The sequence below is a fragment of the Anopheles coluzzii genome, chromosome 2 (genome assembly GCF_943734685.1).
Source record: "Anopheles coluzzii chromosome 2, AcolN3, whole genome shotgun sequence".
Classification (NCBI taxonomy): domain Eukaryota; kingdom Metazoa; phylum Arthropoda; class Insecta; order Diptera; family Culicidae; genus Anopheles; species Anopheles coluzzii.
The window spans coordinates 95573223-95600190 of record NC_064670.1 but is presented as its reverse complement, the minus strand read 5'-3'; the positions used below and the strand labels follow the sequence as shown (position 1 = coordinate 95600190).

The 26968-nt window shown below is 43.3% G+C and overlaps 7 protein-coding genes and 1 pseudogene across 7 annotated transcripts; 4 read left to right on the top strand and 4 right to left on the bottom strand.

Annotated features, from left to right (window-relative positions):
* Positions 1–6834: 6834 nt before the first annotated feature.
* Positions 6835–7918, bottom strand: LOC120949540 (brachyurin-like; annotated as a pseudogene).
* Positions 7919–10148: 2230 nt separating this feature from the next.
* Positions 10149–11192, bottom strand: LOC125906793 (brachyurin-like). The gene has a single exon (XM_049607241.1). It carries the CDS (start codon positions 11087–11089, stop codon positions 10187–10189), a length of 903 nt encoding a protein of 300 aa, XP_049463198.1. The 5' UTR covers positions 11090–11192; the 3' UTR covers positions 10149–10186.
* Positions 11193–13438: 2246 nt separating this feature from the next.
* On the bottom strand, positions 13439–14448 carry LOC120952862 (brachyurin-like). Its single transcript, XM_040372410.2, has one exon. It carries the CDS (start codon positions 14398–14400, stop codon positions 13498–13500), a length of 903 nt encoding a protein of 300 aa, XP_040228344.2. The 5' UTR covers positions 14401–14448; the 3' UTR covers positions 13439–13497.
* A 1325-nt stretch (positions 14449–15773) lies between these two features.
* On the top strand, positions 15774–16935 carry LOC120952861 (brachyurin-like). Its single transcript, XM_040372409.2, has one exon. It carries the CDS (start codon positions 15775–15777, stop codon positions 16933–16935), a length of 1161 nt encoding a protein of 386 aa, XP_040228343.2. The 5' UTR covers position 15774.
* A 238-nt stretch (positions 16936–17173) lies between these two features.
* LOC120950859 (brachyurin-like) lies at positions 17174–18283 on the top strand. Its single transcript, XM_040369228.2, has one exon. It carries the CDS (start codon positions 17376–17378, stop codon positions 18267–18269), a length of 894 nt encoding a protein of 297 aa, XP_040225162.2. The 5' UTR covers positions 17174–17375; the 3' UTR covers positions 18270–18283.
* A 1320-nt stretch (positions 18284–19603) lies between these two features.
* Positions 19604–20497, top strand: LOC120961380 (brachyurin-like). The gene has a single exon (XM_040385092.2). It carries the CDS (start codon positions 19604–19606, stop codon positions 20495–20497), a length of 894 nt encoding a protein of 297 aa, XP_040241026.2.
* Positions 20498–24165: 3668 nt separating this feature from the next.
* On the top strand, positions 24166–24964 carry LOC120950472 (protein LLP homolog). Its single transcript, XM_040368524.2, has 2 exons — positions 24166–24526; positions 24630–24964. Exons 1-2 carry the CDS (start codon positions 24350–24352, stop codon positions 24927–24929), a joined length of 477 nt encoding a protein of 158 aa, XP_040224458.2. The 5' UTR covers positions 24166–24349; the 3' UTR covers positions 24930–24964.
* On the bottom strand, positions 24951–26659 carry LOC120950471 (syntaxin-17). Its single transcript, XM_040368523.2, has 2 exons — positions 25909–26659; positions 24951–25835 (listed from the first exon to the last, which is right to left on the bottom strand). The coding sequence occupies exons 1-2, from the start codon at positions 26228–26230 to the stop codon at positions 25216–25218; spliced, it is 942 nt and encodes a 313-aa protein (XP_040224457.2). The 5' UTR covers positions 26231–26659; the 3' UTR covers positions 24951–25215.
* Between the last annotated feature and the right edge of the window lie 309 nt (positions 26660–26968).

The following is a 26968-nucleotide window of genomic DNA, read 5'->3' as shown; positions in this document are numbered from 1 at the left end:
TTCCCTTTCGCGCTACCTACGGCCAAGCGCTTTGGCTAATCTAATCAAATCTCTCGGAACTCGAGGAGGAAGGTAGCTAACAGGGGGATTAAAAGATGCGAACGGGCGTTTTGGGTGGCGAAAGGAGCGCCAGTAATGAAGCAAACATCGAATAATGCCACACTGTGCCATTGTTTGTATTCATAGTACAATGAGCGTGTGTGTTATAGAGTCTGTGTGTTTGTGTAATCATTCAAATATTTGGCGTGCATTACCGTAGCCCTTTATACCTTTATACCTTTCGGCCGACACGCCGCACGCCGAAGCGGTTGGAAGCGATCCGATTTGTTGCAGCATCCGCAAACCCGTTCATAATTACTATGGATTATTTTGTTGGCAGGGATAAGAAGACGATAAAACTTATAAAGCAGCGGTCGGCAAACTTTTGAGGCAAAGGGCCAAATTTAGTAAATGGCCAGGAGAATGCGGGTTTTCCATTATTGTGCTTTAATTATTACATTATAAAATTTTAGAAACAAAAGAATTTGTTATGGATATCAAGCAATGCGATTGGTATTATTGCTGTTTTCCTATAATTGTGTCATCCAAGCATGGTTAAAAATTGATAATACCTACTTAAAAACTAATTGTATCCTTTAATCATTTGAGGATCGCCAAAAGAAGGGCAATAGTGTGATACATAAGTCAAAAAATAACAATGCAAGAACAATATCGCTTCTTGATATTAATCGTTGTACTCGTAAACAGCAACAGCATGAAATCGTCGTTCTCGTTAAAACAACCGGGGTTTATAATATAAAGTATGTACATGCTTCTTACATCATTTTGCTTCAAAGTATTCCACAAAACGTTAGCTTTCTTCAAGAATAACATGAATCAGAAGAATAATGTGATAAAATAAATATTACGAATGGTAACAAGATCATACATACACCTGTTCTCACTTTCCTCTGAATCTTTATCCGGTTGCTATGGATCGCAATCCATGAGAATGGATCGCAATCAACTACGTCTGAATCGTTTGCAACTACGTTTGGATCGTTTTCAGCAACGTTTGGATCGCTCTCAGCTACCTTTGGATTTTACGTTACCTAGCGCAAATTTTGTTGCGGCGCATAGTTTATTTAGTGACCATTCGGCGTACCTCACGATTCTGTTCATGACAGACAATTTGAAAAGCAACAATTTCATATTGTTCTATGTTTGAACCCAATTGAGAATATGTGTTAAAAACCAATTTTTGAGCTATGAACAACATTTGACAGATTTGTCGGCTTCTACGCATCAGAACAGATTTCCTCCATTCTAAAGATGGAATATCCGGCTATACCTCGAAACCCTGAACAAGACTAAATGACCACGTAGGTCGTTACACTAAAAAGAAGAAGATTGTGCTGGTTTGTTTGGAAAACTTGGTCTAATAACCAAAAACGTATGAATGGTGATGTAAGCTTCATATAAAAAATACGATAAGATTTTATAATTGAATGCATTAATTGTTTAGTTTTTTCTTTGGGGTGCAAATGTGTCCCGCGGTCACCAAATAAACGGTGCGTTAAAACGAAATTTGCGCGAGCTACCGTAAAATCCAAACGTAGCTGAGAGCGATCCAAACGTTGCTGAAAACGATTCAGACGTAGTTGCAAACGATTCAGACGTAGTTGATTGCGATCCATTCTCATGGATTGCGATCCATAGCAACCGGATAACGATTCAGAGGAAAGTGAGAACAGGTGTAAATTAGAAACAAAGTAAGAATAAATTATAAATAATAAAAATCAAATGCATAAATCAAAAAGGGAAAAAAACTCCACGAACTATCTAACTAATAAATATGAATATTGAAAACATAATCATATAACTATATCTAAAAACATAAACAGTTAAACATCAAACTAACCATAAAACAAAAAAATACTGCTCTGAAAACTTATAAATGACAAAACAATAAATACAAATAAAAAACTAATGCATCTAAGTTGGCAAAAAGTACAATAATTTAAAACATTAAACTCATAAATTAAAAGAAAAACAGCAAATAACTTAAAAGCCAACAGTATAGTAAATAGTAAATCAAAACTCAAGCAACCAAATATTGAACAACTTAAAAAAAATACTAAAAAATTAAAAGTATATAAATATAAGAAAGACACGGGCTTTTCACGAAAATTGCGCACAGTAAAGACAGCTTATCTCGTCCTCAACGACTCACTTCGGTTTAAATAAATTCATCTACTTAATGCGAACATGAAATGCTCATCGGCAGTACCAATTACAACACGTACTCAAAAATTACAAGATGTACAGAATATTTCATATATTTAATGAAAGCCATCAACGAGACGATACCAACCCTTTATAAATGCGATCCACAAATGATCCTTCAAACAGGCGAACAAGCATATTCCGTAGAGGAAGAAAAACAAAGTGAAGTAAACATAATGCAATGACTAATTTGTGGTGCAACGTTAACAGTTCTATAAATATTAAAATAATTTCAACAAACTCACACAAAAAAGACAACTCTACCTGTCTATTTCGTTCCGGTTCTTCATTTGTCCGACTGCACTGTGGCACCGTTCAAATCGCGTGCACGCTGCATTTGATGGCGATGTACAAATTATCATAACAACGGTACCGAAAATAGATGCAGTAGCACACGTCAGCAACGACACATCGTTACAAGTGTTTGCTGACTGTTGCTTTCTTACTTGTTGCAATGAAGAAAAATGCTATTTCGTTTCGGTGAAGAAAAGACGCCACTTACGCAGCAGACATCGACAGGTCCTGCGCACTGGAACCTTGAAACAAGGCGCACCCGACACCTGACACGTTGTCCTGCTGTGCGACGAGCCAGTCCGCCCGGCGCTACGGCGCAACACTTGCGCAGGAGCAAGCGCAAAACGAAACGCAACCATACGGCAGTTGGTGTTAGCCGTTGGTCGTTGAAGTGTGCGTTTTTTTTTGTACATATTTCTTTTGTTGAATGAATTTTTAATTTGATTTTGCCACGTTTGCCAAGTCTGCCGGCGAAGCGATTGCGAAGTAATACACATCCACAAACACACCACCAAAGCGGACGTCCGGTTCGGGTAAGGACGTGCGGTGAATTCCGTGCAGAAAAGTAAAAGTGAAACAAACGTAGCGAACGAACCCCCGGCGGCAGAATGGTTACGCAAACGGGTTCGCCTGCTGCCCGAGCGAAATCATCCGAGCCACCGAATGGCAGAAGGCGATTCGGGCCAAATCTCTCGCAGCAATAAGAGAAGCACCAAACATGCATAACAGCAGATCTGGACCAGCTGGGCAACGTGTAGACAGCAGTGCCGGCGTGCCACCCGTCAACCCGTCGGTCACTGGCACCGATGGGGTCGATCATTATCGGAACCGGACACATCGGCCGGCCTCCTTCATTATCGGGCCGAAATCGTCGGGCCTCAGCACCAGATGAAGCCGTTGCATGGCGGCATGAACATAATTCCAATAAATGCAGCCAGCCAAGAAAGCATCTCATTTTGTCCAACCAACCCCCGTGGGAGGGAGTTTTCCACCTTCCTCGCTTCCCTTGCGACAGCTCACTTATCGGATGGTTTTCTTTCTGTACGGTGCCACGGATGATTGAGAGATGATTGAACGGTCCGGGTCCTGTACGCTTGCACATGTTCGTGTGGGATGGACAAATTGCTAAGTCCTGCCAGATCTTGGGTCGGGTTGCTCGCTTGCAGCTCTAAGCGTTGTCGGGATAGAACTCTCTCTCTCTCCCTCTCTCCCTACCGTTCAATCGTGAACTGATCGCATGATCCTGCCTCGCACTGCCAAACAGCACGGTACGCCACGGACGCGCTTACATTTTGAAGAGCCCTGTGGGCCTTTAATTTTGCCTGCCGTTGCTTCGAAACTCCCGCTGTACGAGACAACTACACTTTGCAAACCCCTCGTGCAGGCAAGCGGACAACCTCACCATCATTCTGGGGCTCTGAAAAAACAACACAGTGGCCACTCCCAGGAGGTGCCGAGCGCTGGAACCTGTCACGCCATCACGATTAAGCGGCCCGAGCCAGTGAGGGGTGGAGATAAACGTTTAGCCGCTATTCGAAAAGCCCTACCCCGCACAAAGTATGTAAATAAACTGCCACCTCTTCCCGAGCCACCTCACAAAACAACAAACAGCTCAAAATCTGATGCATCATGATGATTGCATCGGGGATGCAGTTTTACTCGCGCACTTGCAAATATTAGACAAATTTGCACAAGCACTTCGCCCGCCCGGTGCCCTGCGGCGGGCAAAAGTTTCCGCCTGTCCGTAATCATCCTCCAGCCAGAGCTATAATTTGGTTCAACAGCTTTATAACGAAACGGTTACGGCTAGGGGTGCAGTTATCGGACGAAACTCTAACGTACAGGGGGGGATCTTGTGCATCCAATCACACACACACACACACACACAATGTTTGCAACGCGAAGTGAAACTGAAAATGGGATATTTGCAAACAGCGTTGCTTCGCCGGGCTGTAATGTCATAATGATTGCCGCGATTTTCAACAACCACTTGCGGCACCGGACAGGTTGCGTGTAGGACGTTGGCCTTGGTTTTCTTTTTCGAGAGCTCTCAGTACCCCGGACAGGAAGCATGTTCTGGATGTGTGAAGCGTTTCGTCCTAACCGTGAATTTATTAATGGGGGTTTAGTTTGTGTTCATTTTGTTGAAGTATATATATTTCTATGATTTACGTCAATTTTATTCAAGGTCTTTACTCGATTTTTATTTATTATTCATTATTTCTTATTTATATTTCATTGACAATAATTGTTTTGCTTTTTCGATCCTTTGCTGATCAGTAAAATCTTTTAGAGAAACCAGTATGTGAGGCAAGTCTTTCGAATTAAAACTAACTTTTAAATAGTAGATATCTTTATTTTGTTATAGGTCAGGTTTTGCTGCAAAATTTTAAACTCTGTCATATATAACAACAAACCAGCAATAGTTATGATTTAAAGAATAAGCAAAACGTTAACATATTATAAAGTTTTTGATGTTAAACTTCCATAAAAACGCTAAATTAGTCTTAATGAAATGTCCAATTTATTAAGCAACGAGAAAATTAAAGAACAAGAATCTAAAAACATAAAAATCAATAATTAAAAGTAGAACTGCCTTCTTCAACAAAAATACCGTAAAAAAGGCAAAAAATAAGTTAACCAACCTGACTTAAAACACAAATCGCAGATTAGGAATTATGAAACATAAAACACACGAAAAATGAGTAATTCAGTGTGAATGTATTAAAATAAACGAACATGAAACTGTTACAGCCATCACATTGCTTTCGTAACATAAGTTATGGATTGCATTATTTTAAATATTTTTATATGAACAGTTTTAACGTTTTTGCGCTTCTTCTTCTTCTTCTGGTTTAATTTTTGAAACTCCACTTGTTGCTAGACACTGGCATTTATCTTCTTTCAATTGATAAGGAGAGTATTGCATTTGCTCAGAATAGAGATTTGCTTAGAAAAGTTATCGTTCCAAAAGAGGTTTCGTGATTAAAGTGGTATGTTTTAAATATAATAAATATCGAACAAAAATTAACTAGAATTACTGACAAAAACGAACAAAATTTACATTCTACAAATCACATTGCTCCATAAGATCAGATTCAGTATAAAGGAATCATGGATTGAAGGGTTAAGGTTTGATTGAACTCAATCATAATAGAAAATATTCAATTTATCGATCATCATTTTGCGGTTTTCTTTCATCAAACAAATGTTACAACCTTCTAGCCACCTGTACTGCAACATTATAAAAAAAAAGAAATAAACCGAATTACAAATCTTCCATCACACTCATCCTTAAACTTAGTCACCTTCGTTCTGTGTAATTTATGATCGGCATAAATGGCACAACGAAAGGGGGATTATATCGTGAGGAAAAGCGAAACTTCACACCTTATGCTCGAAACCGGCGATCGATCGATCTCCTTCACACCGGCGACCGGATGACCAAAGCACGCTTCATTACGGGGCAATATATTTTCACGAAAAACGAAACGCCTCCTCAAGCTGGCGCGTACGTACAGCCAACTTGCAATGGCCTGGAAGAGCCGGGGTTTTCGATCCGGTACCGACGAGCCACCTACGTTGAAGGGACTATTAATTTATTGATCCATAATCAAGCCCCTTCGCTCCCGCAAGACCGGGACACCCCGTAAATCGTGCTCGCAAGTGAAGTGGTTTTTGCACTACTATTTGTGCCAAAGTTCTTCCCCTGCTGCGCGATGGAACCAGCTCATCATGTGATTCATCATAGCGGATCTGGGTGGTACGATGTACTGTAAGAACAGTGTCAACAACAAACCGTTTGTAGAGACCGTAGACGATGTGAATGGTATAGGTATTCTGATACCTTTTTTGCAATGCGAGTGGTTTTCTAGACCTTTGATTGTTAATAGTTAACTTTCGACGGAACAATTTTTTAAAGGCCAATCTTTTCCCTTTTATCGTAAAAAAAAGATTCGCGAATCATATACACATTAACATTTGTTTTCACCATATGGAAATCACAAAAAAATATGTTCCGATTGTTCTCAAAAGCGCTGGGATCCTAAAGATTAAATACCAAAATACACAATTTTCTTTGCACCAGTCAAAACATTACAAGCAAAGATTTATGCCATCTACCCTACAGCGGATGACAGAAATAACACAATTAAGATTAGCCGAACTTTTATCGATTTTCCGTTGTCATGGAAAATGATGACTTTGAAAGGAGTTTTCAAGCAGAAATCGTTCCATAGAAATAAGGCTAATTACTTCATAAGGAAAAAGCAATGTTTAAATGATTTGCGTTGGGCTATATTTAATGTTTCGTTCAATCATTCGGTTCATTTTCAGTTTACGGCTGCGCAACAAAGTCCGAGTTAGCCTCGATCCAGGGTAAAAAGAATGACACTCGAGCATACACTGAGGGCATACCAACAGCACAGCCGTTCACTGACACAAAAGACACCACACCGATCTGCAAGGTTCCACCAGACTGTACTGTGAGTGCACCACCAGAATCACCGTTACAGGCCGAGCGTCCTCCAGCTCCGCTCAGACACACATTCTGATTCTGAACCATCGTGGTACCCCAGCGAGCAACGCAGTCCGCATTAGTCATCACCGGGTTGGTGGTGAACCTAACCACTGCCGAGGTAGCAGTGCTGGCGTCCGAAGTGCGTCCAAATCCAGACACGGTACCGGTGAACCCTCCGAACTGGCGAGTGTCCGAGCGACCCGGTAGACGGATGGGTTGGATTCGTGTAGTGAACGTCATCGGCTAGTTGAGGCGCACCGTGGCAATATCATTCCGGATACTGGCAAGGTTGTACTGCGGATGAACCCGAATTCCACTCGTGGCGAAGCGGATGCGCTGCTGAGTTGACTCCTGAACGTTACGGTTGTGTGCTCCCATGATGGCGACACCTCCCGAGGCCAGTGTAGACTGTCCGGACACGACGCAGTGAGCAGCGGTCAGGATAGTGTTCCGAGTCAATATAGATCCTCCACAAAGTCCAGTACTCGTTGCATATTCACTAAGCAACGCAATCTGGTGCGGGAACTGGCCGGGTGTCGCTTCCTGTCCGTTGGTGATGCGGTTCGTTCGGTTCATGTTGCGTAGAAACTGATACTCAGCCGGCAGACGCGCCCAGTAGTGGTCGAACTCCTCGATCGGACGCACCTTGGACCAATCGATCTCGAACAAGCACGAAAGATCTCATCCTGCCAGAAGAGTGATGGGGTTGCTGTTGGTACAGTTGTCAGTGGCTTTGGCTCCCGAAGAGTTCTTCTGCCTCTGTTGGAAGCGTAGAGTGATTTAGAGAAGGTAAACCGCAACCTTTTATACCCAAAGTTTCTGAGCCAAATTTCTTATCATCATAATTCAGCAACGTTATTAATAAGATAGTGTAAGTGTAGGAGGAGTGGTTTTAACAATCGTTACCCACGATATGCTATAGTGGCTTGCCATAGATAATCGTTAGGTGATTAGAAAACCCTTAATGTGATTAGCGATGCAGACTTACCGTTCTTTATCAAAACACCTAAGCGGCGAGCTATTATTCTGGGAAATGATACATTTTCCAGGAACTACCTATCAGATTAGAGAGTTTACTATAAGCTTATAAACCCATTTTATTCACTTCTTCGTTGTTTTTTTTTAATATTTCCACATCACTCAAAAAAGTAAGAGTTTTAATGTTTAGTTCGAGATGTATTGAAAATAAAACAAGCTAAAAATATTAGACAATTTTTCATCAACGATGGAATGATTTCTTGATATATTTAATAAATTATTTTTAACCTTTTCATGTTAATCCTTTAATCCAGCTTCGTTTTGACTCCATTACTATTTGGTGCCCTTTCTATACAAATTATGCGGGATTTTTCACATAGATTGATGCAATGAAAAAGATTAAACTAAACCATGTTTAGTATTCGTTCATATTTTGCTTTATTTACACGTAATCGTTAATTGAGATATTTTTGAATTATTTTTGTTTAATTCTTACTTTGGTATAGATGGATTGCTTTTTTTAAATAAATGAATTTATTTAATTGTTTAGTATCTTATTTATCTTTAAAAATTAATTATTCTTCAATCGAGACCAGTTACATTACTATACATTCTTTTATATTTGCCACCAGATTTTCAAATTGTAGATAGCTGATAAGATATAGCACGTAAAAATTTATAATATATTTTTCTCTTTCTTTATTGGTGTAACTGTAAGGCAGGCCGAGACCGTGCCTATTATAGTTATTACTGGATTTGACAATGATTTGTTTACCCATTGCAGTCCGAGCATTAGACACCGGATACGGTATCCGGGAAAATTTAATTTATTTCTCCAACGCAAGCAACGAAACATACCTTTGGTTAATTTCCATTCGGCAGCATATATTTTTTGCAAAGTCCTATTGATTGGAGATACCACATTGCTCTGGGCATGTTTGAGCGACGCATCCTCCGGACTATCTTTGGCGGTGTGTTCGAGCGAGAAAATTGGTGAACAAGGATGAACCACGAGTTTGCTGAGCTGTACGGCGAACCAAGCTTCCTGACGGCGGCGAAGGCTGGCAGAATGCTATGGCTGGGGAATGTTATGAGAACGCCGGACTCATACCCCACCAAGAAGGCGATCCCCAGTTCAGCATGAGGCGCAGGGGAGCACTGCGAACTCGATGGTGAATCAGCAGCTGGATCAGGTGAAGCGAGAGTTGTCGGAGATCGAGTGTCTACATGGATGGGAGGCTGCAGCCAAGGACCGAACATCCTAAACAATGATTGTTCACCAGGCCATGTCACTTCGACGTCCTCTATCGTAAGCCGGCCATCAGAGAGAGAGAGAAAGAGAGAGAGAGCACATTACTCAGCAAAACTGTAGTATAGTATGAACCGGACAAGTTTACAATAATTTTAAACACAAAGGACCTCTGAATTTGGCAGATTGTTGCTGGAAACAACTATCAATGATGTCCTTAACATGTGTCCTGTTTTGTCAAGTTCGACACCTTTACAGACGAATGACGTCGTAGTTGGATTTCTTTTATATGATAATGGTTTACATACCGTCGTTTCAAGTGGTGGAATGATACCATACAGCCATGAATACTGGATGTTTAGATATTATTAGTTTTAAACTTCACAAACAAAAAGAATCAATATCTTCATGTGACCCAACATAATCCTAATGGGTACGTATTGTTTTTTAAGACTTTAACATCATCAGCGTTTAAAAGAAATGAGTCATTAGGTGGTACAAGCATGATGTTATTACTAAACAAAGATAATAACAAAGAACCAAGGTTGATTAGGGCCGGTCTCGTAATACTGTCGTCAACTTGTACAACTTAACAAAACTTGCTCATCATGGGGTCAAGCACTGAATAGATCATGCCCCTATTCGTAGAACTGACTGTTCTGCTTATGATAAACCGATAAATCACTGAAAGCCAGCGTGAGCTTGGGAATATGTTCCTACAAAATTAAAACCAAAAAATTCAAATACACCAATATCACAAAACTGTTTCTCGTTTCTAGCCGTTTAAGCCAATCAAAAATGTACACAAACTAGCTCATATGTCACAAACAAATGTATTTATTTGCTAGTCGATCACGATAATCATTTGATCGATCACGAAATTACGCCTGCGGAACAAAGTCCGAATTGGCCACGATCCAGTCCAGGAAGAACGTCACACGAGCATACACCGAGGGCATACCGATGGCACAGCCATTAACGGATCCAAACGACACCACACCGATCTGCATCGTTCCACCGGACTGGACGGTCAGCGGACCACCAGAGTCACCGTTGCAGGACGAGCGTCCTCCCGCTCCGCTCAGGCATACGTGCTGGTTAACTACAGTTGAGCCCCAACGAGCAATACAGTCCGTATTGGTCATCACCGGGTTGGTGGTGAACCTAACCACAGCCGAGGTAGCAGAGCTCGCATCCGAAGTGCGTCCAAATCCTGACACGGTACCGGTGAATCCTCCGAACTGGCGAGTGTCCGAGCGACCCGGTAGACGGATGGGTTGGATTCGTGTAGTGAACGTCATCGGTGAGTTCAGGCGAACCGTGGCAATGTCATTGCGAAGTGTGCTAGAGCTGTAGCTCGGATGACGACGAATTCCACTGGTCGCAAAGCGGATGCGCTGCTGAGTTGACTCCTGAACGTTACGGTTGTGCGCTCCCATGATGGCGACACCTCCCGAGGCCAGGGTCGAGGCACCGGACACGACGCAGTGAGCAGCGGTCAGGATAAAGTTGCGCGTCAGGACGGAGCCACCGCAAAGACCGTTACCGGACGCGAATTCACTGATCAAAGCGATCTGGAACGGGAACTGGCCGGGAGTCGCTTCCTGTCCATTGGTAATGCGATGCGACGGAAGCTTCTCGCGGTAGACTTGCAGCTCAGCTGGCAAACGCTCCCAGTAGTGATCGAACTCCTCGATCGGACGCACCGTGGACCAATCGATGTCGATCCATTCCGCGCTGGCAACGGCGGCCAGAACTGCGAATACAAGCACGAAAGATCTCATCCTGCCAGAAGAGTGATGGGGTTGCTGTTGGTACAGTTGTCAGTGGCTTTGGCTCCCGAAGAGTTCTTCTGCCTCTGTTGGAAGCGTAGAGTGATTTAGAGAAGGTAAACCGCAACCTTTTATACCCAAAGTTTCTGAGCCAAATTTCTTATCATCATAATTCAGCAACGTTATTGATAAGATAGTGTAAGTGTAGGAGGAGTGGTTTTAACAATCGTTACCCACGATATGCTATAGTGGCTTGCCATAGATAATCGTTAGGTGATTAGAAAACCCTTAATGTGATTAGCGATGCAGACTTACCGTTCTTTATCAAAACACCTAAGCGGCGAGCTATTATTCTGGGAAATGATACATTTTCCAGGAACTACCTATCAGATTAGAGAGTTTACTATAAGCTTATAAACCCATTTTATTCACTTCTTCGTTGTTTTTTTTTTTAATATTTCCACATCACTCAAAAAAGTAAGAGTTTTAATGTTTAGTTCGAGATGTATTGAAAATAAAACAAGCTAAAAATATTAGACAATTTTTCATCAACGATGGAATGATTTCTTGATATATTTAATAAATTATTTTTAACCTTTTCATGTTAATCCTTTAATCCAGCTTCGTTTTGACTCCATTACTATTTGGTGCCCTTTCTATACAAATTATGCGGGATTTTTCACATAGATTGATGCAATGAAAAAGATTAAACTAAACCATGTTTAGTATTCGTTCATATTTTGCTTTATTTACACGTAATCGTTAATTGAGATATTTTTGAATTATTTTTGTTTAATTCTTACTTTGGTATAGATGGATTGCTTTTTTTAAATAAATGAATTTATTTAATTGTTTAGTATCTTATTTATCTTTAAAAATTAATTATTCTTCAATCGAGACCAGTTACATTACTATACATTCTTTTATATTTGCCACCAGATTTTCAAATTGTAGATAGCTGATAAGATATAGCACGTAAAAATTTATAATATATTTTTCTCTTTCTTTATTGGTGTAACTGTAAGGCAGGCCGAGACCGTGCCTATTATAGTTATTACTGGATTTGACAATGATTTGTTTACCCATTGCAGTCCGAGCATTAGACACCGGATACGGTATCCGGGAAAATTTAATTTATTTCTCCAACGCAAGCAACGAAACATACCTTTGGTTAATTTCCATTCGGCAGCATATATTTTTTGCAAAGTCCTATTGATTGGAGATACCACATTGCTCTGGGCATGTTTGAGCGACGCATCCTCCGGACTATCTTTGGCGGTGTGTTCGAGCAAGAAAATTGGTGAACAAGGATGAACCAGTTTGCTGAGCTGTACGGCGAACCAAGCTTCCTGACGGCGGTGAAGGCTGGCAGAATGCTCTGGCTGGGGAATGTTATGAGAACGCCGGACTCATACCCCACCAAGAAGGCGATCCCCAGTTCAGCATGAGGCGCAGGGGAGCACTGCGAACTCGATGGTGAATCAGCAGCTGGATCAGGTAAAGCGAGAGTTGTCGGAGATCGAGTGTCTACATGGATGGGAGGCTGCAGCCAAGGCCCGAACATCCTAAACAATGATTGTTCACCAGGCCATGTCACTTCGACGTCCTCTATCGTAAGCCGGCCATCAGAGAGAGAGAGAGAGAGCACATTACTCAGCAAAACTGTAGTATAGTATGAACCGGACAAGTTTACAATGATTTTAAACACAAAGGACCTCTGAATTCGGCAGATTGTTGCTGGAAACAACTATCAGTGATGTCCTTAACATGTGTCCTGTTTTCTCAAGTTCGACACCTTTACAGACGAATGACGTCGTAGTTGGATTTCTTTTATATGATAATGGTTTACATACCGTCGTTTCAAGTGATGGAATGATACCATACAGCCATGAATACCGGATGTTTAGATATTATTAGTTTTAAACTTCACAAACAAAAAGAATCAATATCTTCATGTGACCCAACATAATCCTAATGAGTACGTATTGTTTTTGAAGAGTTTAATATCATAAGCGTTTAACAGAAATGAGTCATTAGGTAGTACAAGCATGAAGTTATTACTAAACAAAGAGAATAACAAAGAACCAAGGTTGATTAGGGCCGGTCTCGTAATACTGTCGTCAACTCGTACAACTTAAAAAAAACTTGCTGATCATGGGGTCAAGCACTGAATAGATCATGCCCCTATTCGTAGAACTGACTGTTCTGCTTATGATAAACCGATAAATCACTGAAAGCCAACGTGAGCTTGGGAATATGTTCCTACAAAATTCAAAACCAAACCATTCAAATACAACAATATCACAAAACTGTTTTTCGTTTCTAGCCGTTTAAGCCCATCAAAAATGTACACAAACTAGCTCATATTTCACAAACAAATGTATTTATTTGCTAGTCAAATCATTTGATCGATAACGAAATTACGCCTGCGGAACAAAGTCCGAATTGGCCACGATCCAGTCCAGGAAGAACGTCACACGAGCATACACCGAGGGCATACCGATGGCACAGCCATTAACGGATCCAAACGACACCACACCGATCTGCATCGTTCCACCGGACTGGACGGTCAGCGGACCACCAGAGTCACCGTTGCAGGACGAGCGTCCTCCCGCTCCGCTCAGGCACACGTGCTGGTTAACTACAGTTGAGCCCCAGCGGGCAATACAGTCCGTATTGGTCATCACCGGGTTGGTAGTGAACCTAACCACAGCCGAGGTAGCAGAGCTCGCATCCGAAGTGCGTCCAAATCCAGACACGGTACCGGTGAATCCTCCGAACTGGCGAGTATCCGAGCGACCCGGTAGACGGATGGGTTGGATTCGCGTGGTGAACGTCATCGGCGAGTTCAGGCGAACCGTGGCAATGTCATTGCGAAGTGTGCTAGAGCTGTAGCTCGGATGACGACGAATTCCACTGGTCGCAAAGCGGATGCGCTGCTGAGTTGATTCTTGAACGTTACGGTTGTGCGCTCCCATGATGGCGACACCTCCCGAGGCCAGGGTCGAGGCACCAGACACGACGCAGTGAGCAGCGGTCAGGATAAAGTTGCGCGTCAGGACGGAGCCACCGCAAAGACCGTTACCGGACGCGAATTCACTGATCAAAGCGATCTGGAACGGGAACTGGCCGGGTGTCGCCTCCTGCCCGTTGGTGATGCGGTGCGACGGAAGCTTCTCGCGGTAGACTTGCAGCTCAGCTGGCAGACGCTCCCAGTAGTGGTCGAACTCCTCGATCGGACGCACCGTGGACCAATCGATGTCGATCCATTCGGCGCTGGCAACGGCGGCCAGAACAGCGAATAGAAGCACGAACGATCTCATCCTGTCAGAAGAGTGATGGGGTTGGTACGGTTGATAGAGACTTTGGCTCCCAAGGAGTTCTTCTGCCTCTGCTGGAAGCGTAGTGTGATTTAGAGAAGGTAAACCGCAACCTTTTATACCCAATGTTTTGGAAACAAAATTCTTATCATCATAATTCGACAGTGTTATCGATAAGAAACAGTTTAGGCGAAGCGTTTATTGCAGAAGGAGTAAGTTCAACCGTCGTTAGCACGGTGCGATTAGACGGCTTAACAATTGCCATAGATTATGCGTCTACGGTGATTAGCAATGCAGACTAAGCGGCGCACCAATATTCTAGGAAACGAAACCTTTTCCAGGAACTACCTATCAGAGTAGGAAGTTTAGTATTGGCTCATAAATTTTATTCATTTCGACGATATTTCAACCTTTACTACAATGATACACCAATGCAGTCTAGTGTTAGATTCGTTGTTGGTTGACCGACAGCAAGGTTTTAGTACTATTTTTCTGTTTGTATACAGTTATTCATCCAATCATCCTTGCATCGCCAACGAAAACCTCTCGTCAAATCTTCTTTATTTCATCAATGATATCCAATCGTCAAAGCCAAATATAATGATTCTATCATACAAACTCATTTTTTCCCAACTTTCCAGAATTTTAACCAAATAAAACATTGTTCTTCAAATTTTAGACAATTATCTCGAGTAAGACTTTTACACAGAGTTTAAATGTCAGAAGAATGACTTATATGTCAAAGCATGATGTATTTAAAATACGGCTGAAGCCATTATAACGCTGAATAAAAAAAATCAGAACAAAGCTAAATAAGAGTTGTTGTAAAACTCAGAGCAAAGTTTTATAAAACTATGCTAATTTTCACGTGAACAACTATAGCAGCTACAATATGCTCCAAAGGATCTAGTCCATATCAATGAGGATAACCGATTAAATTACAATGAATATTATTTGAAGAGTCAAAAGATTTAAGAATGCCTCCGTTGGTAAAGAAACAGAGAGAAAATATTTATTTTTCTCGAAATCAGTGCCTTCAAGATGTCAGTAAAGTCAAGAATTGATTCTAGTACAACATGACAATCAATTAGAATTAATTACTGGTATGACTGTAGTATGCGTTACAAATCAATTAAACTGAAACGTGTAGATCCTTTGGTACGGTATAAAGCGTTATTTTCCAAATCCGGTTTTACTCATAATAATCGCAATAGTTAGGGAAAACATCAAAAATTTTCAAACCCATAGTTTTTAAAAACAAAATCTGTTTTAGTACATTAAACCAGTGACAAGGAATTGCAGCATTAACGTTAATAGCTTTCCATTTATAACCTTTATATTAATTCCACTGCCTAATTGCAAGAAACATGTAGCGAGATGTTTCCAAAAATATACATCTGTTCACGCACTACCATAAATACAGCTTTACAATTTTATTACGAACAGAACTGGTTTCTTCAACCGTTGTCACCCAATTTCTCCATCTATACTGTACATTTTATTTACATATCACTTTGGTCACCACCTTCCGCGGTAGTGTATGTAAAGACAACGCTAAGAACCTCAATGCTGGAATTTCACGGGTATAAAACCTATCGTACCACACGTTGGCTCGCTTTATTCTCTACCAGCATGAGAACGTTCCTGTTCGCCGTGTCCCTTCTGGCCACGCTTGTCAGTGCAAACTGGATCGAAATTGATTGGAGGAAGGTACGTTCGATCGAAGATTTCGATCACTACTGGGATCGTTTGCCGACGGAAATGAAGATCTATCGTCAGCGGCGTCCCTTCCAACGTATCACTAACGGGCAGGAAGCGACCCCAGGCCAGTTCCCGTACCAGATCATACTTCTGAGTGACTTCCCGACCGGGACGGCCCTATGCGGTGGTTCCGTGCTGACGCGCAGCTTTATCCTCACTGCTGCCCACTGCGTCGTGTCGGGAACGAACACGGTGGTGTCGGGCGGTATCGCCATCATGGGAGCACACAACCGTACGATCCAGGAAGCTTCCCAGCAGCGGATCCGCTACACGGCCAGCGGCATTCGGTACCATCCACTGTACGTTTCGTCCACGCTGCGGTATGACATTGCCGTGGTGCTGCTGAATTCTTCCATCACCTTCACCGACCGCATCCAACCGGTACGTTTGCCGGCCCGATCGGATACTCGTCAGTTTGGTGGATTCGTTGGTACGCTGTCGGGATTTGGGCGTACGACCGACGCTAGCCAATCCATCTCGACGGTCGTACGGTTCACAAGCAACCCGGTCATGACCAATGCGAACTGTATTACGCGCTGGGGCTCCTCTAATATCCAGGACCAAAACGTGTGTCTGAGTGGAACGGGAGGACGCTCGTCCTGCAATGGAGATTCCGGCGGGCCGCTCACGGTGGAATCGGGTGGACCGATCCAGATCGGCGTGGTATCGTTTGTGTCGATTCGTGGTTGTGAGGTCGGTATGCCGTCCGTATACTCGCGAGTGTCGTTCTATCTGAACTGGGTTGAGATTAACTCCGATTTTGTGGCCCAACCGTAACTTTAGTGGACAGAAATAGTAGGATAAAGTAAGATCAATAGTTGGTAGTTGTATTTACTGATAAAATAATACTGATTTATTTGTAAAGATATCAATAAAATGTAAACTCAGAACCTTGATTATTTGAATTCAAAAATATAAACACTTCCCGTTTTATTGCAGCATCTTTTAAGATTCAAAAAAGAAAGCAAGCGAAACCGGCTGTTGCATCGTTGCATCGTTCCAAAAAACGAATTGCCCAAATTTACTGTCCGAGAATACTGGTTTTCCTGTCGGGCGCAGTCTAACCTACATCTTTTTTGGGCCGTTTTGGTTGTGATGTCCCCATTCCAGCAAGAGGTACTTAAAACAAAGACAAACTCATCGGGGAAGAAACTCGATGAAGCAATTTTTGGTGTCGGAGTATAAAAACCTTCCAACCGCTCCAGACGGTCAGCAAAATGAGATCGTTTGTACTTGCACTTGTCTGTCTGGGTGCCGCCGCTGTCCGTGCTGAGCAGATCGACATCGATTGGTCGAAGGTGCGACCGGTCGAGGAGTTTGATCACTACTGGGCCCGTCTGCCACCCAAACTACAAGTCTACCGTAACGATACCTCAACGGACCGCGTCGTCAACGGGCAGGAGGCTCTGCCCGGCCAGTTCCCGTACCAGGTCGCACTGCTGCTCAACTTTCCCGATGGTACGGCGCTTTGCGGCGGTTCCGTACTGACGCGTAACTTCATCCTGACGGCGGCCCACTGTGTCAGCGCTACCAGCACCACTCTCGTTAGCGGCGGTATCGCCATCATGGGAGCACACAACCGTACCGCAATGGAGCTTTCGCAGCAGCGCATCCGCTTTACGTCTACTGGCATTCGCCGCCATCCCGAGTACGACGATACCAGCTTGAGAAACGATGTGGCACTCATCTTGCTGAACTCTCCAATGACGTTCACGTCCCGGGTGAAACCGATCAGTTTGCCGGCCCGCACGGATACGCGCCAATTTGAAGGTTTCACCGGTACCGTGTCTGGGTTCGGGCGCTCGTCGGACGCTAGTCCGTATCCTTCGTCAATACTTCGATTCACCAGCAATCCGATCATGTCGAAAGCGGAGTGTATTGTGAGCTGGGGCTTCGCGCTGGCCCAGAGCCAGAACGTGTGCCTGAAGCCGACCGGTGGACGATCGTCCTGCAACGGAGACTCTGGTGGGCCACTTACGGTGAACTCGGGAGGAGTGCTGCAGATCGGCACCGTGTCATTCGGATCTTCATACGGCTGTGCGTCCGGATGGCCCTCGGTGTACGCTCGAGTGTCGTACTTTCTCTCGTGGATCAATGAAAATATATGGTGATAATAAGAACACAACCTCAATCCGGTTTCGATTGCACGAGAGACATCGAAATGTGATAGGGAATTAACTGTGAATGATGATGATGATGATGATGATGATGATAAGTCCCACCTCTTACCTTAACACAGGTTTGAGAAGGACAAAGTATCTATAAGATAATTCTACTCTAATAGTTGTTATGAAATAAAAAAACGAGCAAGTGGTGGCTTCGGAACTCGTCCGAGTCATACACACACCCAAGATGACCAACATAGTTTCATCAAGAAAAAACGGGTCGTACTCCATCGAATACAATGGCATTCCCTAGCATCCTTTACGTAGTCCGCCAAGAACCAATAAATGGATCCGGCGCACCACTTATCAAGACACAACTGAGACATGCATATGGCCAGTTCCACTAGTGCCAACCGCTGACTCCAGGGTCTCTGGCTCCAGTGCACTACTTTCCGAAACAGGAGAATTTAATGTATCCCTTACGTAGCTCGCCAAGAACCAACTAGTGGATCCGGCGCACTACTTCTCGGAACACAACTGCAACATGCATATGGCCAATTCCACTAGTGTCAATGGTTGGCTCTAGGGCACTACCTTCCGATGATAGGGGATTTAATGGGACACATCAATTGCATTCATTTCTTACGATATCGATTGTAGAGGTACTCTTTTGATGAGTTACTCAATTAATTTTTGGTTAATTTATGCATGAATGTGAATATAAATAACAAAAAAAAAACAAAACAAAGAATCGTAAATTCTTGACAGAATAAAAAAAATACTGATTTTTTTTAAAACGAAACTCAAAGCATTGACAACTGGTGGTATGGCCACTGACAAACATAAATTGAATTCATGTATCAGAACAAGATGACCGTAAATTTGCAATTGACTCCAGTACATCATGGTAATCATTAAACATAAGAAAACGGTAAGGTTAATGCCTGGGCATCAATCAATTAAATTAAAGCAAAAAAAAAGTTCGCATTATGATTCAAAAAGCATCGAAATGTATCCGAAAGCGACCTGCAACACCCCAAAGAGCATGCACCGTACGAATTCCGGAAGAAGGATTTACTGCCGAGAATACTGGTTTGCGTATCGGGCGCTATCTAACCTACATCTGAAAACCATCGTATTTTGGAGATTTTTGGTGGTAAAAACCGGACAGCAGCGTCCTGTTCCTTCGTGCGTTCGGATGTCCCAATTCCAACAGTTGCTTGCTAAGTTGAAGTACTTAAAACAAAGACAACGATAAGAAGCCCCTTCGAATCGAAATTTTACGCAAAGTATAAAAACCGTCGATCCACACACACCGCCCAATCATTCTCTCCAGCAAGATGAGATCGTTTGTGCTTGCAGTTGTCTGTCTGGCCGTCGCTGCTGCCAGGGCGGAACAGATCGACATCGATTGGTCAAAGGTGCGACCGGTCGAGGAGTTCGATCACTACTGGGCCCGCCTGCCACCGGAAATGCAGGCCTACCGTAACGAGACCTCAACGGACCGCATCACCAACGGGCAGGAGGCTCTGCCCGGCCAGTTCCCGTACCAGGTCGCACTGCTGAGCGACTTTCCCGAGGGTACGGCGCTTTGTGGAGCATCCGTGCTGACCCGCAACTTCCTCCTGACGGCGGCTCACTGCATTAGTGGCACTGGGAATGCCCTGTCCAGTGGGGGTATTGCCATCATGGGAGCGCAAAACCGTATGATTGTGGAGCTGTCACAACAGCGCATCCGGTTCTCGACGTCTGGCATCCGCCGACATCCAGGGTACGACGCTACCAGCCTGAGGAACGATGTGGCGCTGGTTTTGCTCAACTCACGGATAACGTACACGTCCCGCGTGCAACCGATTCGTTTGCCGGCCCGCACGGATACGCGCCAGTTTGGAGGCTTTACCGGCACCGTGTCTGGGTTCGGACGCACCACGGACTCAAGTCAGGCTACGTCGGCAACGCTACGTTTCACCAGCAATCCGGTCCTGACCAACGCCGAGTGTATTACGAGCTGGGGCTTCGCGCTGGCCCAGAGCCAGAACGTGTGCCTGAAGGCGTCGGGTGGACGGTCGGCTTGCAACGGGGACTCCGGTGGGCCACTTACTGTGGACTCGAACGGAGTGCTGCAGATCGGTGTGGTGTCGTTCGTGTCTGCAGCCGGCTGTGCCTCCGGCAGGCCCTCGGTGTACGCTCGTGTTACGTACTTCCTGCCGTGGATCAATGCAAACACATGGTAAAGGGTGAATAAATAGTAAATAACCCGAACATAGACAAAATAGCGGATGTGATGAATCAAATCAACGTAATAACTGTACTTATTTATTTTTCTTATACAATTTCAAATACAGATGAACTGAAAATATTTCTTTTGCGGCAGATAAAATATTTTTTTCTTGATTTATTAATTTATTCTTATTCTATTTGCAAAAATTGGGTTGTTATTGGTATGTGTTATTAATTTTAAGATTCACCTAATCAAAAATAGACACATGTGAGAACATTTACAAGAAACAATGATAAAAAAGAAAAAAATCTTAAAATAGCTGTTTAAAGAGGTTTGAAGATTTTTTCCATCTTGTTTATATAATGAAGTGATCTACAAATTATTATTATTATGCTGAGGATTTTCCGATGCCGATGCTTGTACATTTTATTTCTTCATTTCCATGAGAGTAATATCATCTGAAAGATACTTCCGTCCTTCGCAAACCTGTGTTGGGGTAAGAGATGGGACTTATCATGATTGTTTCATAAAAAAACTTCAATCAATGTTTTAATCATGTAGATCTTTTTTGTATTTAACGACACTCAAATTGGTCAAAGAGATTTTTTTTATTTAATGGTAGCTAAAGAAGATCAGTGGCCCTTTTTGCTTGTGAACATTAAATTATGTTCTAAACTGTGGTACAGTTATCGAGTTAAGCGGTTCTCGACTAACGCGGATCCCAAGGTACGCAGTTTTCAAAACTTGACAGTTTTGATTTGATATTTAAACCCCTTAAAACCAGTAATTTACTAGTGCTCTCCACAAATCTTATTTGATGAATAGTTCAGTGTATGTCAATACTAAATTTATTCAAAAATACCAATTTTTCAACTATTTTTCAGTTGAGAACCGTAATATTCAATTTACGCAGATATTCGAGTTACGCGGATGCCACGGGAACACATACACTGCGTATCTCGAGAACAGACTGTAAATTTGCTCACATAACCATAGATGAGCAATCAATTGTTTGTTTATGGTGTTTTTTCAACAGTTTTTGGGGAATTATCGTACATTTTAAAAATTACTTCAATTCTTAGAAACACTGTGTATCGAATGGCCTCAAAATTGAAAAAAGGAGAAAATGTTGAATGTGCCAACAACTGTGCAATTTTTGATATCGCTGTAATGTGATACCTCTCTATCAACTCGTTGCAATGAAGTATACAAGACATCAACAGCACAATGCAAATTTGATTCAATTCAAGATTATTTCAAATTGTCTGCTTAACGAACTCCTTACATAACTAATGTCCTATGTAAATCCTAAATAAAACACAAACAATCAGAAAAGTCTATCCTAGACGAATGTATAGCACAACAATAAAATTAAGAAGAAGAAAAATCTGAAAAAATAAATACACTATAATTTGTTGTTAGAGTTGGAGCAAAAATATTGCAGAAAATTGCCTTTACAAAATTCATCTTAAAGAGTGGTAGGTAGTCAAATAGCACCTGCGGCTAGTCCCGTGATACAGTCGTCATCTCGCACGACTTCAAAACATGTCCGTAATAGGTTCAAGGTCCCAGTATGAACCGTACTCTCGATACGTAGGACTCGACTATCCCACTATGTTAGGGTGATCAAATAAGCCTCTAATAGCCAACTATCATCAGTGGTAAAGGTAGGTCTAGATCGCTTTCGGTTATTGCACTAAATAGAAAGAAAAAATCGCATATGCAGCTTAGAAAATATTCGCTTTTGAGCGACAAACAATAAATGATGGCGCCAAAACAATGTTTTATCCTAATAAAAAAAAACTATTAATCTTGTAGCGACACCGTTCACAGAGAGGCTGCACCTTAATCTTATTTCTATTTCAACCAAATCGTCCCTTTAATAGGCTTTAGTAGGAGCTCATGAAAACTTTCAATTAGCAGCCGAAACTTCATCAGCACACTCTCACATAGGACATCGAAGTAACGTACCAGATCCTCTCCACTCCACAGGGAAACGACAGTTACCCTGGGAAACAGGAGGGGAATGAAAAATTTAGATGAAAACAACGCTCTCGTTAACAAAAATCTCCTTAACGCGTGCCGCTACCTTGCTGCGAATGGTGCTGTAAAGCCGTGCAAATATGGCCGCCGTCCACCTCAAATACAAGTGAATAGCAAATACATTTTTCCTCTAACTTTTTTTTTATTCTGTGTTGCATACCTTGTTTCTGTCTCGCTCTTTCTCTTTATCGTCCTCTTGAAAGGAACAGGAAAATTCTTTACAGCGGGAAGTCCATTCCCCCTACCGATAATCAAGTTGGTCCGAGATGGCGCTGATGTAGACCAACGCGTAGAAGGAAAAGCGCCTCATTATTTCTTTGGAACTGTATCGTCGTCCTTCGTGGGTAAGAGCATTTTCTTTCCGTTTTACGCGTTACAACAGCGTGAAGAGAAGAAAAAAATACTAACTAATACCATCATGCACAGTGTACAGCCTACGTGCAATTGGCCAAACACCATCAACGCCACACGGATGGACCGAAGGAAGCACTCGGAGTTAGGGCTCTGCCTCTGGTGAGTGTTTTCCCTTCTTGTAGCGGAATATTTGGAAAAGAAAAATGTCCTACACTGTCCTGCATTCGTCAGTGTATGTGTGCTGAAGACCGGCAACGGCAGGGCAGCCATATTGATTTTTTTTCGCTCTCGCTCGTTATGCCACGAATGAGGGGGTGTCGGATTTTTTTTTCGTGTCGGTTTCACCCCTCATAATGGCCGGCGTGTAGGGTAAGCACCGTGCAAGGGTGTCAAAAGCATCCCTAGAAATGCGAACGAAGGGCGTGCATCGGCCATGGCTTACTGGCCACGGTTCGCTGCCTACGACGCTGGCGAGCGAATGAAATGCGGCGCAAAAATCACGGCAAAACCAACCACTCATCCATCAATTGGCTGGCTCGGGTGCTGCCGGAACGAATGGGCGTCGACGGTGTGGAATACGCAAGGAGAAGGTTTGAAAACCCTTCGTCGTGAGAATTTTCTTTCAAGAACTTTGGTGTTTTTATTTGTTTTGATTGTTATACAGTTTTTTTATTAATATTTTTTTTTCAATTGCTTGGAGCATCGATTTGTATTGCTTCAATTTTTGACACAATATAACAAACAATTTCATCCATATTTAGGTTGAGTACAAATGTGTATTCTAGAATTGTGTAAGGTAACTCCAACTTTATCTATTATTATTAAGTAATTAAGGTAAGGTAGTTAAAACTAAGATGGTTTTAATCTAAATAAAAATTATAGCTAACAATTTGTTAGGTCATGTCAAGCATTTTTAGCAAAAAAAAATGTTTATTCTCGAGCTTTGCTGATTATGTTCAAATTTCATATTTCAACGGTGAACTTCGTGAAATATTTCGCCAATTTAAATTTCAAACGAAACGTCATATGTTTATAGTGCATAGTTGAAGAAGACTTGAATTCTTTTGATAAATCAGATGAGGATTTGAATTAAACTATGATTTTCACGTGTGCAATTAAAAATAGTGTATTTTAAAACTAAAAATATGATTTTCATCCAGTTTATCCCTTTAAATAAAAAAATACAATTTTTCCAGCACAGCAACAAAGCTTCACAATGGCCGCCACATTTCAAGCAATAACGTCAAACCTGTCGCGAAACGTCAAACACCTTACCTTTCCGTCACCTGAAGTTCTCTTCCAAAATACGACAAACAAGAGGCACCACGTTTTCGTGTTTGCTTCATACATTTGTTCGTATTTAGCGGTGCAAAGCGCTTACTTTCGAGCGTAAATTACCCTCAAACGCTAGTAATCTCCATTGCCTTACCGTTTTCGAGTGAATAAAGTACACCGCACAGCCACCAACATGACGGCCCGCTGCAAGAAACGCCGCAACCAGAACAACGCCATTCGCCGTGCCAAAAACAAGGTGAAGGAGGTAAAGAAACTGAAGAAAATGCTCGGCTTCATCGAGGAGGACGTCGGCGAAGGCAATCTGATGGACAAGCTGAAGGATATTACCGAGCAGAAGAAAAAGGAAGAGGTACGTACGCGTTTCATCGCTTGCTATCAGCATTGGTTGTATGTAAACAAACGCACTTTTCTAATCAAAACATCACTGCATACACTCCCCTCCCCTTCTATAGGAGCTAGAGCTGTTGAAGAAAGAAACGTTGGCGGAAATCGTTCAGAAGGAGCAGAAAGTGACGGCCAAGCGGGAAAAAGTCATCACGGTGGTCAACCCGAAGACGAACGTAAAGCACCTGTACAACGTGAAAACGAAGCGCGACCAGTTCGGCCAGTATCCGGCGTGGTACAACCCGCGCAAGGAGCGCAAGAAGCAGATGGTGCGCGAGGGCAAGGACGCCCGACGAAAGGAGTTCCGCGGCAAACGGATGCACTTTATCGATCGTACGAACAACTGGAAGGCACTGCTGGCGCAATAAAACCACACACACGCACCGTGATTTTGTTAAAGTAACACGAAGAACGTGGATGTATTTCCATTATTGGCTATAGAACAACGACAACGACTACGACAGGCGGCGGTTTACGTTAGCGTACTCTAGTGCTTGTAGGGGGATATAATTGTGATGCACAAAGCGTTTGTTCCGGGACTATTGTGTGTGTCAGCACATTACATTAAAACGGTAAAAGTAACACATCGGCTAACGGGTGAGTATGTGTTCGACAGCGTTTGACCTACTGAATGGTGCACCGGTTAAGCAACTGTCATGTTTTCGACGCAATCGGTTCCGCTTCGCCCGGTTCCGTGGGCGTGCCGGGTGTTGCCTCGGTCGCACTATCATTCGAACCGGCCTCATCGGGCTCCGGAAGGGCGTCCACGTTTTTGATGAACTTGCCACTCGCAAACCCAACCAGCCCGCCACCGAGCGCGGCCAACCCACCCGCCTTCAGCCCCACGACCAGCCCAATCGGGCCGCCGATGCACGAGCCAAGGAAGGCGCCGGCCAACGGATAAACGGCTTTCTTGTACGCGAGCGCTTTCTGCAGGGCCGTCACGCCCGCCTCCACCTGGATCTGGGCCACGTCCACGTTCTCCTCGACGCGGGTAACCGTTTCGCCCTGCTCGTGCACCAGCTCGTGCACCTTTTGGTACAGCTCCTGGATGTCCTCCATTTCGCGCTGCAAGCTTTCCATCTGGCGCAGACACTCCTCCCTTTGGCGCAGTTCGTGCTCCTCCGTGTTGAACGAGCTGGTAATCTGTGGGACGTAGGCCAGCCGGCCACCGGTGGGAAATTCGGAACTACCGTCCCCGCTGCCACCTTCCTCGTCGTACTGCGAGCGTTGATAGTTGCGGACTGACTGTGCCCGTACGGTTTGCTGCATCGCTGCAATTGTATCAAGCCACGGAAGAAGGTGTTAAAGCAATTTCCCAACAACCAAACCACCCCGTCCACTTACCCATATACTCGGCCATACTGTTGAATGCGTCCTTCTTCGTCGACGCGATGCCCTCGTCGAACCGATCGTAGTCGCTGGCCCGCAACCGCTGGCGCACTTTATCGATCTCCACCAGCATGAAGCGGATCTGTTTGACGATGCGGGTCGCGTTCAGCTGCTCCCGCTTGACCTTCTCCCAATCGTTCAGCGAGCCTGCCTTTTCGATGTTGCATTTGTGGTTCCGCAGCACCGTCAGGTACTGTGGTATCGTCTGGTTAAACTTGTCGATCGATATTTGTGCCAACTTTAATGGGATTTTCTCGTCCCCGTCGTTCGGTTCCATGGTGTGTATGTGTGTGTTTTTGCTGTGTGGAGCAGCTTTTACGTTGTTCCGTTCTTGCGATCACTATCCTTGTGGGCACTGTTCTGATTTGGGGCCAAACAAGGGCCCGTACGCTTATGTGCAGCGATAACGACGCAGCAAGCACACAACAGAAATAGGGCCCAATCAAAACAACGAATTCACGTCAAATCTTATCAAAATCGAAAGTGGAAACAAAGAACGCAAATCGATCGTGTCACGGAAGGGGGGTGGGCGCGGAATTAGTTTCTACACTCTGTTCCTTTCCCTTGCGCCTTGTTTTCGAGGCAGAATCATACGACACGGGGGGGATTTGTTATTGTTTTTGCCCCGCACGGCAAGGCGAGGGTTTTTGACGTTCGAAAATAGCTGCGTCTCGCTCGTTTTCTCTAGCCATCCTTTACTCGCTTCCAACACTTCGTCCACTTAGTCCTTTCGTTGTGTTGGTGACAATCTACGCGCATCGCTCACGTGGAAACGTGAAAAAACGTAAACAAACTCGGCTGTGATGTAAAATAGGAATGCACAATTTTGTTGATAATTTGCATCGAAATTTACTACAGTTTAGTACAAATACTAACTTGATACCTTCAATGCGAAACCATACAACAGTACAGAGGGAAGGAAAAAGCACTCCAAGCGTGGAAGCTCCACTGGTTTGGTATCTCACCAACAGATGGCGCCACCAGTTTTTTTTTTATATTTTTAGAATACAGTGGA